Genomic DNA, 16634 nt, shown 5'->3' on the forward strand with positions numbered 1-16634 from the left:
CTCCTCGGCAAAGGAGGACGTGCCGACCAAAGCAACAGCTGGCAGAGACGCGGCCGGCGTGGGATTGGCGGAGTACAAGTGACGGGCTGGGGCTGCGAGCGTCGCTGGAGTTGTAAAGACGCACGCAGCACCCCGGGCCATTCCGGAACGCACGCGGCTGCCGACACTGCGGGATCAAGGGCAGCGTCGGCCGCAGGCCGCCCCTGAGCTGGCCTCCCAGCTCTGCTGTCGGGCTTTTCCTGGCCCGCTCGCGCCGCCAGCCCTCCAGCTCTTCCGGGAGGCCGGGACATGAACGGCTACGGCTCCCCCTATCTGTACATGGGCGGCCCGGTGTCGCAGCCGCCGCGGGCGCCCCTGCAGCGCACCCCCAAGTGCGCGCGCTGCCGCAACCATGGCGTGCTGTCTTGGCTCAAAGGTCACAAGCGCTACTGCCGCTTCAAAGACTGCACCTGCGAAAAGTGCATCCTCATAATCGAGCGGCAGCGGGTCATGGCGGCGCAGGTGGCACTGCGCAGGCAGCAGGCCAACGAGAGCCTCGAGAGCCTCATCCCCGACTCGCTGCGCGCCCTGCCGGGACCCCCGGCGTCCGGGGACACCGCTGCGGCCGCCGCCCCGCAGCCGCCACCCACCTCTCAGTCGTCTCAGCCGTCGCGCCCCGCCGCCGAGTTGGCTGCTGCCGCTGCGCTGCGCTGGGCCGCCGACCCCCAGCCCGGGGCGCTGCAGGCGCAGCTGGCCAAGCCAGGTGAGAGAGTCTGCGGGTGGGGGGTGGGTGGGGCAGGAAAACCTTTGGGAGTGCCTGCTGGGGCTCTGCTTGGGAAGCCCAGAGGCAAATTTAGGAAAGTGGGCCTTGCTGGGCCGTCCTACCCCCCAAACTCCTCCAGGCCTGTTCTTTTTCTCCGGGCAGTAGCCGGCCTTCCTTCTGGTTGAGGCAGGTGAAACGCAGACGCTCGCGTTTTTCGCGTTATGCTAGAAACAGGACTGCTGAGCGACAGGCTCGCGGAGCGTCATCCCCAGGTTATACAGAAACATGTCCGTTTTAGCGGGTAACTAAAGTGGTCGTGACAGGACCAAATTAAAATCCAGGCGAGCCTACACACACCGCTGTGTGGCAGGGTTTTCCCGGCTTAGGACTTTTTTAAAAGGTTGGGACGGGGAGGTGCACGGACGGAGCCAAGGCCCAAGGTTTGGCCGACCGCGGGCTGGAAGTTCTGGCCCCGAGGGCATTGGAGCGAACCCGAAGCCTGTCTAGCAGCCAACTGTGGCCTCCAGAGCCTTGCAGTTCGTTGAAAGAAGCCTCATTTAGAAGCACTAGTTAGAAGAGCCAGGGAGGTTTCCAAACTGGTAAGCGAGGACCCAGAATGTGGTGCATCCAGAGTGAGCTCCTTTGCAAATCTGCTCGTGCCCTTCAGTAAGTTCCCCAGGTCGCCTTCTGCCGTCTCTGTGACTTAAAGAAATACTACAAGCAGAATTTGACTTAGTTTGAGGGAGGCCAAGTCTGGAGAGCCCTTTCCCGGTTCTAGGCAGGCCTGGGCTTCACTTTCCAAGATTTGTAGCAAAGGTTCTCTATCTTTCTCTTACCTCTCCTCCCCCCTCTACTCTTGTGCTGTGCTTTAGAGAGAGTGGGTCTGCCCTGAGCTCTAGAGGTCTTCTCCACCTCCCTGATTCCATCCTCTCCCCTCCCCCAGGTCTCTGGGATCTGCAAACCCTAGTTGAGGTTCCTTTCTCCTTGGGTATCTCTAGCTTGCTATGCTGCCCGGCCCAAGCACTTCTTCAGTTTCAGGCTGTTGGAATTCAGTTGTATTTGGCGTTTCCCTTTCATTGTGGCAGGTATGCCAGGGAAAACCCATCTTCTCAGGGGCATGGTTAAGGAGTGTGCTGGAATTCAAGAGGGAAGGCCCTGTAGGGCCCAGAGCCTGGAGGTTAGGAGTGGTAGATCCTCTGCCGGGGTGGGGTGGGGGCGCCGCAACACACACCTCTAAGAGTCTAAAGAAGTCTGCAAAAGCGCCTGGCTTGTAGAGAGGGGCTTTCAGGAACAGTTGACTGCTGTGTGGAGCTGGGGAAATGCAGACTCACTGGTTGGGGGTGAGTTGATAGGCAGCCTGGCAGGCACAGTTTTGCTGCCCTATTGCTCAGTTGTGCTCACCAGGCCTGAAGCTCTGAGAACATCGTATGTGAAGAGCAGAACTGGATATTTTCAGAAAGAAGAAAGTTTGCTGAACATTGATTTTGTGGCTATTTAATGCAAGGTAGTATCTAAGCACTTCTGTTGAATAATGCTCTCTATTCCAGTTGTCTTTCTTTCTTTGGTCCGATCTCTTTATATGAGTAGGTTTGCCACAGAGGAATAGGAGGGAAAGAGATAGAAGTCTATTTTGCTTTTGTCCTTTAGGTTAGAACGAATAACTAGGAGAGTTTTGTCTCAGTTCTAGATGACGTTGATCCATGCCAATAATTTTTCTTAACCTTCCTGTCTCCAGTTTCCCTGTCTCCAATTCCCCCAGCGCCAGAGCAGGAATCTGAGTTCATGTCAGTAGACAATAGCATTTTGCAGTGGCCATCTGTATGGAGCACCCCTGTAGCAGGGCCTTGGATTTGTGGGTCCTAGTCCAAAAGGGGATTCTGTTTACATACTGTGCCCTTCAAATCATTCCTTGGGATGGCCAAAGTGTGAGGTTTCTAGAGTCACGAAACCAAAACCAACCTTAGGAGGCGGGTAGTGAGGGCAAAAAGGTAGAGCCACAGCTGCAGCAGCAGAAGAAGGATACAGGTTTGGGAGAATGAAAGAGGGAGACTTATTTCAACTGGACAAACCAGACCTGGCGCTCTCTTATTCTAAGTATTCAGGAATAGCCTGAGCCCTTCAAGTTGAAAGCAGGTAATCGCACAAGAGAATAGGATTTACCATAGGGAGAGGTCAGAGTGATGGCTTTGGGAGACTGAGCCACCAGGGACCAAGGGCTCAGCTTCTAGCTAGTTATGTTGTATATTTTGTGCATTCATATATAAATTTTACTTTCTCCTTTCAATTGGTTTGACCCTGTGATTCTGTTTAAAAAAATGCCAATCAATCCACTGATATTGGTGGGGGTGGGCAGGAAAAGAACAGGTAATTGTCTCCATTAGGAAGGCAAGCATACAGGTGGATCATTTTCATTCATTGCTTTGTAAGAAAGCCCATTTGGGGTTTAAGAGAAAATTGCTTGGATGAGACTACATATTCCTGTATGTATTATACCTTTTTGCAATTGTTCTTATTATGATCTGTTTCTATATAACATACTAGTCACATTTAGAAGTATGCCAGACACTCCTGGACAATTAGTTCACTGCATGTAGAGAAATAAATGAAGCTCTATTCAGATGGTAGGCGTGCATGTACAGTAAGTTCACTGACCATGAGGAATCTGTAAATATCTACTGGCAGATGATAGAGAACTGAGATCTCTGTGTCTAAAACATGGCTGGTCCTTTTGCAAAGAGCTTCTTTAGTCCACAGCTGTGGAAACTTTTCTGTTGTGGGCTACAGATGCAGGTGAAAAGCATATGCCCTAGACAAAGGTCTGTTTGCTGGGCTCCTCTGGAGAAAAAAACACCCTCTCAAGGGAGTGCCACATTAACACCAAAGTTTAGTTTTGTAGCTGGAAGACATCTCCAAGTTCTGCTTTAGAATCTTTAAAGGATGGGGGGTTGCTTTATCTAACAGTGTAGTGTGTTGAGTGTCCCTTTCCATGTGGTGAAGGTTTTAGGGAGAATTTTCATAGGGTAATGTTACTATTTCTAACTATGGATTGAAACATTCTTTTGGGGGGGGCTACATTTCCCCTGCTCCTCTGTTATCATCCATGACTGGCCTGGAATTATTAGATTTGATTAGGCACAAAATTCTAACTTAAGCTTCTTTACATATATAACGTCGATTCACTTATTCTAAATTCTTCTTCATCCTCCTCCCATGCCATCCGATGATCTCCCTTGAAAATATCTTAGTAAGTGTGACAGCTTTCAGCTCTTAGTGTATCTGAGTCAGCAGCCTTAACCAGCCAAGCCAGCCTTTCAGGACCTGGGCTCAAGAGCTAAGGAAAGTTAAGGGTCAAGACCAAGGTGAGAGCTAAAGTTACATTCCCGTGTTGTGGCTCCCTTCCCCCACCCTCACCATTTCCTTCAAGGCAGTGTCCTGGGTCTTCTCTGACTGTGAGGAGAGCCACCTGTAGCTATAGATTCTTTCTAGGTCTACATTTGTCATCAAAATAAATATGTACACAAGTTCTTTAAAGTCATCTTAAAGGAAAAAATAAAAAACATCATATTTGGTTAGGAACAGGAGAGCAGGATCAAATAGGAAAGTGGGGTCTCCTTTTCTGTTTATTTCTCCTGAAAAGGGGCCAACAAGAGATCTACGGTGTGAGAGGTCAGGAGCTCTGGAAAAGTGCCTTTATCCTATTTTACCTCCAGCCCTGTACCTCATAGCATCCTTATGTTTGCTCTGGGCCTTTTAGCTCCAGTTTGATTGGGTCCTGTCCAGTCTAGTTCCAGTTTTAAAGAAATTTAAATTAAATTTAAAAATCAAGACAAACAGAAATACCTGAAGTATAATGACCGGGATAGAAAACCTCCGAGACTATGGGCTAGAAGAAGATGGAAAAATGGGAAAAACTTCAAAATCATTTATGAAGTGTGCCTTTGAACTTAATAATGGGGTCTGATTTAAAATGGCCTGATTTAGCGTGAGGGCCCCAACTCAGAGTTGCACTGTAAAAACCAAACCCACCCAAATGAGAAGGAATCAGTGATAATGCACTACTGGTCTCTTCCAAACCCAGCCCCACCCAGGGCTGGCTCCAGGGGCAGACCACCAAGAGTATTCACAGTTCCTGGCCTTCCCCGTGGGGCACCAGTCGATTTGCTGTGGTATGGTTGGTCACGTGCGGGGGGGGGGGGGGGACAGGGACCTCAGGAACACTCTCGGGGAGGAGAGAAAACCAAAATCCAGGGAAAGGCACATGCCAGCTTCACTGCACCACTGTCCCCTTGCAGCCAGTCTCTGGGAAACTGCAGTTGGGCCGGTCCGTGCGCTGGCTGGGGGAAGGGGGCACCCCAGCCTGCTTTCTTCCCGCTGCTTCGAGGTCCTTCCTCGCTCACCTACGGAGACTTGGGAGGGACCTGGGGACAGGGAGCCTGAGGAGCAACACTTTCCGTGCATTTCTCTCGGCTGCTTTTCAGGCCATCCCCTCCCTCCTTGCTGGGCTGCCAGATTAAAAAACAACAACAACAAAACAAACAAACAGAAAAACAACCATTCAAATAAAAAAAACAACAGGATGCTAAATTTTGCATGGGACATACTTAAAAGAAAAATTCTTTGGTATGTATCTGAAGTTGAAATTTATCTGGCAACTCCCTCCTCGGCCATCCCCTCCCAGTTCCAGTCACCCAGGAGTGCGCCCCATGGGGCGGGGGGTCCCTTGTTTCCTTCTTGCTTCTCCCAGCTTCTCTCTCTGGAGCCCACGCTGCCATGGCCAGGCATTGAATGGCACTGGTGTCCATCTTGTGATCTGAGGACAGGGCTGGCAGGAAAAACCTGAGCGGTTCCCACGTCTAGAAACCAGAGTTCCCCTGCCATCCGGGAAAGAATCTGCCCCCTCCACCCAACACACTCCTCTGGGTTATAAATCTGGCTGATAGCCGTGCTCCGGACTCACACAACCAACTTTTCTTTTCCCTGATGGATGAACTCCTGGGTTTAAAAGATTACAGTAATCACAGGAGGACAGTGTAAATCGAATCTGATAGCAATAACTTTTGGGGAAGGTCAGGCTCAAGTGAAATGTTACCAAGCAACAGGCATTTTGTTTGCAAAATACAATCAAAGAGCATTGATGAGAAATTCTTTACCGCAGCCAGTCAGCACTTTCTGCTAACAGCTTTACAGCGGGAAGGGAGTACATCTTCGTAAATCAACATCCCTGGAGGACTTGAAGCCCTTTCTGGGAATGTTGCACTTCTTCCTGATGGGGCGGAGGATGGAGCCCAGGAAAAATCTGTTTGCCTGCCTGCCTGCCTGCCTCCCCTTACACTGTCTTCCCCGCCTTTCCCCTTTCCTCCTGCATTGGCTTTTTAACCTGTTGCGGCTTCCCAGCCATTCGCCACTCAGGTTCCCTGGGCCCTTGGTGTCTAGTTCGATATGACTGTGATGCCCAGTTCACTACTGGAGTGGGCATGGTTGCCCATGGCCAAGGTTTGACGCCTGAGTATCACTCCGCTAGGGCCCTGTGTAGCTCTAGTGAACCATTTCCCTGTCTGAGCACTGAGAGAAAACTAAAATATATCTCAGTGGGGTTTTTCCTTTTATTGTATAGTCAAACAGTTATAAAAATAAGCCATGTCAACTACTGAATGACAATATTATGGAAAATTTAAATAGCAGAACCTCAGTTCTTTACCAGATCTCTAGTCCCATTTGATTCTGATGACCAGGCAGACAACATTTACAAAGCTGAGGTCAGTGTTCCGCTCCCCGACCACTGACTGTTACTTTAACTCAGCCTGAATACCTGCTGCCCCCGTCGGTTTTATATGTGAGTGTTTACCACACTATTCCCTCCAATGACTGCACCATAGTCTGCCCACATGCAGGAGAGCTGCTTGCTGTGTTTCAGTGCAAATTTAGCAAAAGGGTCGTTCGGAAACTGTAAGCCTTTCGTGGCCAAGAGGCAGTGCTTTGCTCCTGTCTGTGCAGGTGTAATGGTACCTAGCACCATGCCTGGGCTCCTAGTGAGGGATTCAGGCATGTCTGCTCAATAGATGCATGAAGGAGCAGACAGCTGCATTTTGGTAAGTACCTAATACCCATGTAGGTTTAAAGGTAATTTCCCTCCTGCTTCTTGAGAAGTGTCCTTTTCTGAGTCAAGAAAAAGGCCAAAACTAAATTTTTGTAGGACATATGTAGCCCACAGTTACAGACGCATGCTTCCTTAGCTCCCTCTTTATGTCCTTCCAAAATATTGGTCCTAAGGAGCCATTTTGATACCACCATACATTATTAAGCCAGTATCGTTAGTGGTTTTTTTAAAGGAAAAGGATGAGTGTATGTTTGTACTTTCACAAGTTTCCTCCCCACTCCCCTACCCCCACAGGAGGAAAAGGAGATTTTGGACTGGCATTCATTTTCTGCTATACTTTAGGTTGCCAGCCATCCAGTTTTTTATGATTATGCCTATAGTGTGAGATAAAAATGACAGAAATGGTAAAAGCCTGTGTCCTATTAGAGGAATCCTTAGTGGGCAGTTGGCTGTTCTGGATGCCAGTTCTGGTCCGGCCTGGGGACCCTTTTCTGCCATTGCTGTAATATGTGTGTGCTTTCTAAATGACCCACCGGGGAGCAGTTATTTAGAAGTGTGTTCCCCAGTTTCCAAGTGAACAGATGGGGACACAACAATCCATGTTTCAAAATGCCCGACGTGATTTCAGAAGGGAAAAAAAAGTCCAGTGACTTAGCTAGAAAACATTTCTCTTGATGTTTTTGTGTTTTCATTTTGGATCTAAGATATATTTTGTTTCTGTAGATGTAATTGGATAAAATGTATCAAACCCACCACATTTAAGTAAGAAAGATTTTTCATGTTTATGTGTTTTTAGCAAAATGTTAATTTTCATATAGGGTATGCTTTCTCAAAACATTTGAAATAAATACCTAGAATTTTTTTACTTTATTGTATTTTCATATGAAAAGATCTTCTAAAGAAAGATTTTGCAAACTGTAATTTTACACTGGAAATAATTTTTGAGTGTGTTCATTTTCTCTCTTAAATTTTTGTGGCTATCTTATGACATTCATATATAAATATTCACACATATATATATCATTATTATCCACATGAAAGTTTCCTACATATTTGAATATCTTTTAAAAAGTTTTACCCTAATGAAGTTTATTTTAGGGGTGGCTATATTTTTACATCATGACAAATATGAAACTGAAGAGTGAACATTTAGTAAGATTTTTAAAATATGTAGATATTTAAACATTAGAAGTAGCAGATGTACCACTTTTAATACGTGGTGTATAATATCAAATGAAATTAATTTCTTAGTTTTTGCCTAGTAGTTTTAGCTTTTTATACCCATACATTAGGGGTAAAAATATTATCAGTCGAAATATGCTCTTACTCTATGTTCTAGGAATAACGGTGTCAGTTTCAAGGAAAAACAGGGGGAAGCACTGGGGAGCAGTTTCCTTTTCATTTTGTTCATTGGCAGTTTGACATTTCTATATCAAGAAAGGCCTTTTGTGTTTTAAACCAATGCGAACAATTTATAAAGTTTATTTAGGAAAAAATCTAGAGATGTAAAGAAACACCTGTTATTAAATTACACTTTATCACTGGGCTCACAACTCACCCTCTGTAATTACTTGTGAAAAAGTCTGTGTTCATAGTAGAATAATTTACAACATCTTGTTCAAGTACAACGATACAGCCAACACTAGACACCACAGTGCCACAAAATTGCAGCGACTGCATATTCGGCTTTCAGAAATTATTGTTGGGTGAGGGATCTACTCTTGGTGCAAGTGAGAGGTTCACCTGTTTTGAAACCCCAATAGCCTTGGCTGTTGACTGGGGTCCTGCTCACCCAGCACCCCCTCCCCCAGCAGGCCCTTCTGTGCTGTTCAGGTGTATGGATGCCATAGGTGCATCCCACCCACTGCTTCTTTCAACCTCTTTTGTCTTTCCTTTGAAAACAGCATCAATAGTGCTGAACTTGGTTGGTCAGAATGTTCTGAGTTTGTAAATTTGAGTCCTGTGACATCTTAGTTTTTCTTACTCTTTTGCCATAGTGGGTTCCTGGTTAGAGAGGCAAATCAGCCTGGAAACCTGTGAGAGAGCGGATGGATCAGCACAACCCACCGCTACTCCTTGAGAAGTAACCGGAAGTCCGTGCTGCGCTGGGCATGGCACAGTAGCAGGGGCAAAGGGTAGTGCGAGAAGATAAGAGACAGGCTTCGCAGTCTTGGAGGGGGCACAACTGTGAACAAGGAGGCACCCATACAAGAGTCCACTGTGGCCTGTTCTGCAGAACAGGAAAATAGGTTCGCCAGTGGCATTTTGTATTGTCATAGGCTTACACTCCCGCCCTCCGGTAGCCAGTTGATTGGGATGGTGTATCCTTTGCCATCTTGAAAAAACTGCTACATTTTTAGTATGGTAGATATATTAGTTTAGCAAGAACATCATTCCCTAGTTCCCCTTTGGCTAAACTCTTCTTTGAATCACATTTTTCTGGAGCTGGAAGTGTTCTGCAGAAGAGTGAGTTTGGTTGATAGAACCTTTTCCTCAAATGTTGTCAGTGTCTGAAAGTCACCCAAGGTAGGGAAAATTTACCTTTCAAAGTAGGAAGAGGTTCCCAGGTTCTCAGGTTCACATGTTTCTTTTTAAAATAGCTGGGTTTTCCCTTTTTTTTGCTCGATCCCTCCAAGAACTCATGGCTGTGGACAGCCACAGTGTGACTGCGGGAGGGGGCACCGAGGGGGGTAGAAGGCGGGTAAATGATGATGGAAGAATACAATAAAATGTGAAAAATACAGTAAAATGTAAAAAATAAAATAAAAATACTTGAGCAACTTTCAAAAATAGTTAAGTTTTAAGCTTTTTAGCTATACTTACACATCCTTTATTGTCTAGAAGAACCAGTTGTTTCTTTTAAAAAAATCTCCCCACCTGCTATGCCGCTATGATGCTGTGTCATGTTTCTTTTCTATCATGCCAAAATATACGTAACAAAAGTCACTGTTTTAACCATTTTTAGGGTGTGATGCGGTAGCATTAGTACATCCACAATGCTGTGCCGCCATCACCACTGTCCATTCTGGGACCTTTCTCAACATCCCAAACACAAACCGTGTACCTGTTAAACAATAAGACCCTATTCTCTTTTTCTCCCAGCCCCTAGTAACCACCATTCTATGCATATGCCTATTCTGGGTACCTCATAAAAGTTGAATCATAGGATATCTGTCCTTTCATGACTGGCTTAATGCATTTAGCATGTTTTCAAGGTTCATCCATATTGTAGCATGTGTCAGAATTTCATTCATTTTCGAGGCTGAATAATACTCCATTGCATGCACAGACCACATGTGATTTATGTATTTATCCGTCTGTGGGCACTTGGGTTGCATCCACCTTTTGGCTCTTGTGCGTTATGCTGCTATGAACATCTGTGGATGTGTGTTACACGTGATGCTTAGCGAGTCTGCCACGTCTGTGTGAGCTTTCCCCCCCGTACATGTGTCTTACTGCCCCACCTTAATAAGTTCCACAAGTTGGGGGCAAGCTTCACACTTTCTGGTATTTTTTGCCATCCATGCTGTGTCTTCATTTTCTTGTGCATTACAGGGATACAGATACTTGATACTGATAATAACAGATAATGAAAGTTAAAGTTAAAGAAATGACAGAACTGTTTAGAAGTACATAATATTTAAAACATTAGTTTATGTCCCTATTTGCTCAGCGAGAGTATTTGACTCGTTCTTCTGAGAGGGGGCCAAAAAGCAGCCGTGCGTTCGGCTGGTGCTCAGTTAACGTGCTGTCACCGTCCGCGCGTTTCCAGGTGTCTCTCAGAGGAATGGCCGAGAGGCATGCATGGGGTCAGGGGTCAGGGGTCAGGAAAATGTGGACAGGCCCAGCTGATTAGAATATGATTTTCTATTGTAAAAAAATTCTCCACTGAGGACATGTTTTTATTGATTTTAGAGAGAGAGGAAGGGAGAGAGAGAAACATCAGTGTAAGAGAGAAACAGATTAATTGGTTGCCTCCCGTATCTGACATGATTGGGGATTGAACACACAACCTAGGCACGTGCCCTGACTGGGAATCAACCCCGCAACCTTTTGGTGTATGGGCTGATGCTCCAACTGACTGCGCCACCCAGCCAGGGCTAGAATGTGAATTTATAGAAGTTTTTTGGGGGTGATGTTTTTCTCTTTTGGAGGAAGTACAAGTCCCACATTAACTCAGGAGATGAAAGCTGGGTCTCCAGTCCTAGGAAGTTAGAAGAGAAAATATGTCAGGTTTCCCTTTCAAAGGTGGGTTTTTTCTGCACCCCAGAGTTGTTACAGAAAGCAGAGATGGCTTATCTGTGTGGGCTGCAAACGAACCCCATATAGAAATCTTATATTTCATATAGAAAAGGAAGCAGTTTACTTAAAATGTAAATTTGGGATAAATATGAATTCATATCAGATTTATGACTGAAAATTGCACTGATCTAATTTAAGAATATATTTTTAAGTATTTATGCCTGGCACATAATTTATTGCTTTGTGAAGAACTGAAGAGTTGTTTTTCAGTGATACTTCAGATACAGCCCATATTAGAAGAATGTTCATAAATGGACCTTTGTTAAAGGCTTTTAAAATAAACAACAACAAACAGGAGATGGATTTTAGAAGCTACTTTGATAGAATTTCAGCAACTGGCTATGTGCACTAATCAGGTGCGCGCCCAGAGGCGGTGACAATGAGGCCATTCAGGCGCGGAAGTGGAAAACACAGGCAAACCAATTGTTTACAGCCTGACCGGTGAGTCATTAATAATTTCCACCTTTAGATCAGTTACATTGCTTTGAAGCAGACATGGCCAGTTCATATTTTCAGAAGGATAAAAATCCACTTGTGTATAGCTTATTAATAAAGAATATGTTTCTTTATTATAAAGGTCTGTTAGAATTTCTACGAGGAAACCAGTCTTATCTCTCTCTTCCGCCTGGTTAGCACTGTAATACTAGCCGTCTGGGTAATGTCTTGGGTCAAAATGTAAATTTATAACTAGTTTCTTTCACAGCAAATCTCTGCTTGTTTGGGAAGCTTTTTTCCTCCCCTTTTAAAATAATTCAAGAAGGCTTCTTTACGTTTTTTCCATGAGCCTTACTAATCAGACTAAAACAGTGCAGGAATACCTGTCCTGTTGTCCCGCAGGTCCTGGAGTTATGGACGCATTGTCTCCCAGGTGCGTCCTCCACCTTGTGCAGCCCTCCCAAGTCACTTCCTCCTTCCTTTCCCGCCGCCTGTCCCATCGTCCAGAATGCACAGCTGGTTTGGTTTGCCTTCTATGCAAGTTATAGACAACCCGGTCTGCCAGTCCCTCAGGTGGCTTCTACGAAAGATTTCAGGGTCTGGAGGCTGCCTTCTTTCACTCTGGCAATTATATCAACTGTGTGATTGCACAGTGTCCTGTTGAAACATTAATGCCTGGTTCACAAGACGTTTAGTAAGAAATCTGCATTTGGGGAAATGGACTTAAATATTAAAATTTTCTGTGGTGTGTGGGTACTAGCCAATGACGTCCTTAGATTACACCTGCCACCTCATTTGCAGAAGAGAAGCCAGAAGAAAAGCCCGCGCTCATCTTCCTGATCTTCCTGGGCTGTGTTTATGCCCAGCCCACAGGACGTCCCTGTTTGGGTTGTGCTGCTACACAGCCACGTCTTGCGTGGGTCTGGCTGTCCTGTTTCCCTTCGTGTTTGAGGCAAGCTTCCCCACACACACTATTCTGAGAAGTCACTCTGGTTTCTGGATCTTTATATTTGGGTTTTGTTTTTTGTTTTGGTTTATTTTATTTTTTGCCATTTGCCAACGACATAGTTTGAATTTCTTTCTTCTTTTTTTTTCAAGGCTTGTGGTATGTTGTAACCCACTGGGATGCATTTCCCCTTGCAGAAAGCCTGTGCAGGGCTCGCTCCTGAGCACATCTGTTCCTCTTTATGCACACCAGGAAAGGATTAACACAGCTGTTCCCTGCTTTTCAGATTTGACGGAAGAGCGACTTGGGGACAGCAGCATGGCAGACACCACAGAGACCTTCAGTGACAAAGACACCGAGCAGAGGAGCTCCCCAGATGTTGCAAAAAGTAAGGGCTGCTTCACCCCCGAGAGCCCCGAGATAGTGTCGGTGGATGAAGGTGGGTATGCAGTCCAGAAAAATGGCGGCAACTCCGAGAGCCGCTCCGACAGTCCCAAGTACCAGGGGGAACAGAATCACCTCCTGATTGAGGGCCCCTCGGGGACCGTGTCTCTGCCCTTCAGCTTGAAAGCCAACAGACCCCCACTGGAAGTGTTAAAGAAAATATTCCCCAACCAGAAGCCCACGGTGCTGGAGCTGATCCTGAAGGGCTGTGGGGGGGACCTGGTGAGCGCCGTGGAGGTCCTGCTCTCCAGCCGGTCCTCGGTCTCGGGGGCCGACCGAACTTCAGCAGAGCCCGAGAGCCTTGTGTTACCCTCCAATGGGCACATCTTTGAACACACCTTGAGCTCCTACCCCATCTCCTCCTCCAAATGGTCTGTGGGATCAGCCTTCAGAGTCCCAGACACCTTGAGGTTTTCTGCTGACTCCAGTAACGTTGTCCCTAACCCCTTGGCCGTCCCCCTGCAGCACCCTTTCCCCCAGCCACCCCGGTACCCACTCATGCTGAGGAATACTTTGGCAAGAAACCAGTCGAGCCCCTTTTTGCCCAACGATGTCACTCTGTGGAACACCATGACGCTGCAGCAGCAGTACCAGCTGAGGTCCCAGTACGTCAGCCCGTTCCCCAGTAACTCTACCAGCGTCTTCAGAAGCTCGCCTGTCCTCCCCACTCGCACCCCAGAGGACCCTCGGATCTCCATCCCTGATGATGGCTGTCCGATTGTGTCAAAGCAGTCCATTTACACTGAGGATGACTATGACGAGAGGTCCGACTCCTCGGACTCCAGAATACTCAACACATCATCTTAAAGTGGCACCAGATGGGAGGTGACCAGGTGACATGTTCTGTGCATTTGAAGCCTGGTGGGGGGACCCTCAGGAGAGGCCACATCCTGTGTACACCTTTTCCTTCTGTTTGACAGAGTGACTGTGCTTGATTCTGTACTTAGCAATAAAAACATAACTTATTTAATTTCTTGCACTTCACTGGAAAATGCCAAATAGCTCTGCTCTGTGGCTTTAGTGCTAAATGTTCATTGTAAAAGAAAGTCTGATGCTAAGAATAGTCTTGGGAAAGCTGGGTCCACGGAAGATTTACTTGGGGATGTAATGCTGAAGGTCCGAATGTTCAGTAACATAGTGTCCTTGAATGCAGTTTTGTGAAAGAGGGTTCCTCAGGATATGTGAAACCTAAAGGAAGCGGTTCGAATGCAAATGGACTATAAACAGAGACATTATATTCTTATGCTAAAAATCCTTCTTGCATTTTAAAGAGAGGCTGCACGTGTAAGAATAGAGTGAACTGCTCACATGCTTATTTAAGCCTGGACAGTTTTCAGAGACAAACTCCATTAAGAATTATTCTTTTCACATGGCTGAATCGAAACATGTGTAATGTCAATGTAAAACCAATCACAGCTGTGAACTGCATGAAATGTATTGTGAAATGAACACAAGATTAAGCTTTGTCAGGTTAATGTAGCATGCTTAAGGACTCTAGAAGAAATAAACTAAGGAGATGATTTTGGTTTATGTCATTTCTACTGTGGAAAGAGGACCCCTAAAAATAGAAGCCTGATGCAAACGCTACTTCCTAGTGCACAGATCCCCACTCAAGGTGTCAGCTCAGTGAGACACTCCTTGGGAAACAATGGCAGAGTTTGGGGCTGCAATCAGAAAGAAGTTATTGTTCAAGGATAGAGTTAATTCAGCCCCTCTATCCATTCATTTATTTCTCCAACAGATACTTATTGAGTGCCTACTATGTGTAACAGAATACTCCCTGGACGTGACTGTCCAAGTTACCTGCCCATGAGTCCAAGGTAAGCAGGGACGGTGATGGAGAATCTCTTTAGAAACAAAGTGAGGACAAGACAGGCCGCCGCGTGGGAAGTAAGTGCAGTCCTGGCAGAGAAAACCCTCAGTATGAGAACTATGACTCCTGTTAATTCAGCTTTGCATTTAGGATGCAGAAGTGAATTCCCTCTCATCACTTGGAGAAGATGACCACCACAAAACTCTGAAAACCAGGGCTCTTTTCCCTTAATTTATTATTTTCTGAATACTTAATTAATTAATTTATTTTTAAAGAGAGGGGAAGGCAGGGAGAAAGAGATGGAGAGAAACATTGGTGTAAGAGACAAACGTCGATTAGTTGCATTTTCTACACACCCTGAGCAGGGACGGAACCATAACCCAGGCATGTGCCCTGACCGGGAATCGGACTGGCAACCTTTCACTTTGTGGGAGAACACCCAACCAACTGATTGCCCCTCTCAATTTTTAAAGCATTTTGGGAGTGCTACGTATCAGGCTTCTTGCTCAGATATGTTTAAAAATGAGTTTTGAAACAATGATGCTTAGTGCCCACACCAACCACTTCTTGTACTGTTTTCGTCCTTCACGTGTGCTTGAAAGGAAAGATGACCGCTTAGGTCAGACAAACTTATGAAGGTGGAAAGGAAATAGGTAAACAAATAAAAGCATCTCCATGACAAAGACGTAGAGAGAACTCCTAGGGCAAGGCAAATTCTTGATGGGGTTAGCCTTGGGGAGAGGTGGGCCCGTCCTCTTGGCCTGATAGGCTCCCTCAGCCGGGCCTGAGCCAGAGCTGACTCCCACCCTTGTTTGGGTCCCAGGAGAAAAAGGTATTTTCAACCAAAGGACCATCTCATTTTTATTTCTGCTGGGCACTTTTGGAAGGAGATATGTCTGAGGGGGGAAAATTCATTATTCTTCATTGGACTAATGTGTATTTTTTTTAAAGATTTTAAAAATTTGTCTTTAGAGGGGAAGGGAAGGAGAGAGGGAGAGAAATATCAATGTATAGCTGCCTCTCCTGTGTCCCCTGCTGGGAACTGGCCTGCAAACTAGGCATGTGCCCTGACTGGGAATCGAACCGTGGTTGTTTGGTTCGCAGGCCTGCGCTCAGTCCGCTGAGCTACAGCGGCCAGGGCTAGACTAATTTGTATTTAATTGACATAGTTACATATCAGAGTGTTGAAAAGTAAACATGATTTAGAGTAACACTTAAACATTAGTGTTTGCATAAAGGAAGAAAGTGAGGAAGTGGAGAGGAATACTTTGATCTCGATTCTAAAGACACCAGTTCAAGACCTTTTATGTGGTAGCAATGGGCCAGTATCTGGTCCTACCTAGGACAGATGTGTTTTCAAAAGTGTCTTCATCTCAACAGTTTATCTACATTTATTTAACAAGCAACAATGATAGCAGATCCCACATGAGCTGACAGTGCTGCAGAGTCTTCAGCAATTATCCCTTTAGGCTGAATGGTGTGGATTGAACAAAACTTGGTTAAGATACAGTGCTCTTATGGGTTGAGTTCACCCACAGATCATCAAAGTCGATGACTTTACAGAGTTCAATGAAATGAGGTCATCTGTAAGGCAGCTTACTCATGGGTTGGGGCAGGCGTGTTTAGTCCTCAGTGTAATCTCCTGCAGCAAGAAATGTTCCTGTGGTGGGCCAAGGCTGGTCAGGGGTCAGAAGGGAGAGATTGGGTATTAAAAACAAAAAGCGCACACCTGGCTTTGAGCATTCAGTCTGACTTCCTCTGTCATCCTGATGGCTGAGCCCTGTCTGGCTAACGTGATTTTAGCCCAATTCTCAAAGACCATCCTTCGAAGGCATGTAGAATTCCTGGGACATGA

At 46.0% G+C, this 16634-nt stretch overlaps 1 protein-coding gene across 1 annotated transcript; it reads left to right on the plus strand.

The window, feature by feature from the left end:
* On the plus strand, positions 1–14160 carry DMRT3 (doublesex and mab-3 related transcription factor 3). Its single transcript, XM_037165572.2, has 2 exons — positions 1–742; positions 12809–14160. Exons 1-2 carry the CDS (start codon positions 289–291, stop codon positions 13771–13773), a joined length of 1419 nt encoding a protein of 472 aa, XP_037021467.1. The 5' UTR covers positions 1–288; the 3' UTR covers positions 13774–14160.
* The last annotated feature ends 2474 nt before the right edge of the window (positions 14161–16634 follow it).

The sequence above is a fragment of the Artibeus jamaicensis genome, unplaced genomic scaffold (genome assembly GCF_021234435.1).
Source record: "Artibeus jamaicensis isolate MK-2021 breed Jamaican fruit bat unplaced genomic scaffold, CSHL_Jam_final scaffold_1964, whole genome shotgun sequence".
NCBI lineage: Eukaryota > Metazoa > Chordata > Mammalia > Chiroptera > Phyllostomidae > Artibeus > Artibeus jamaicensis.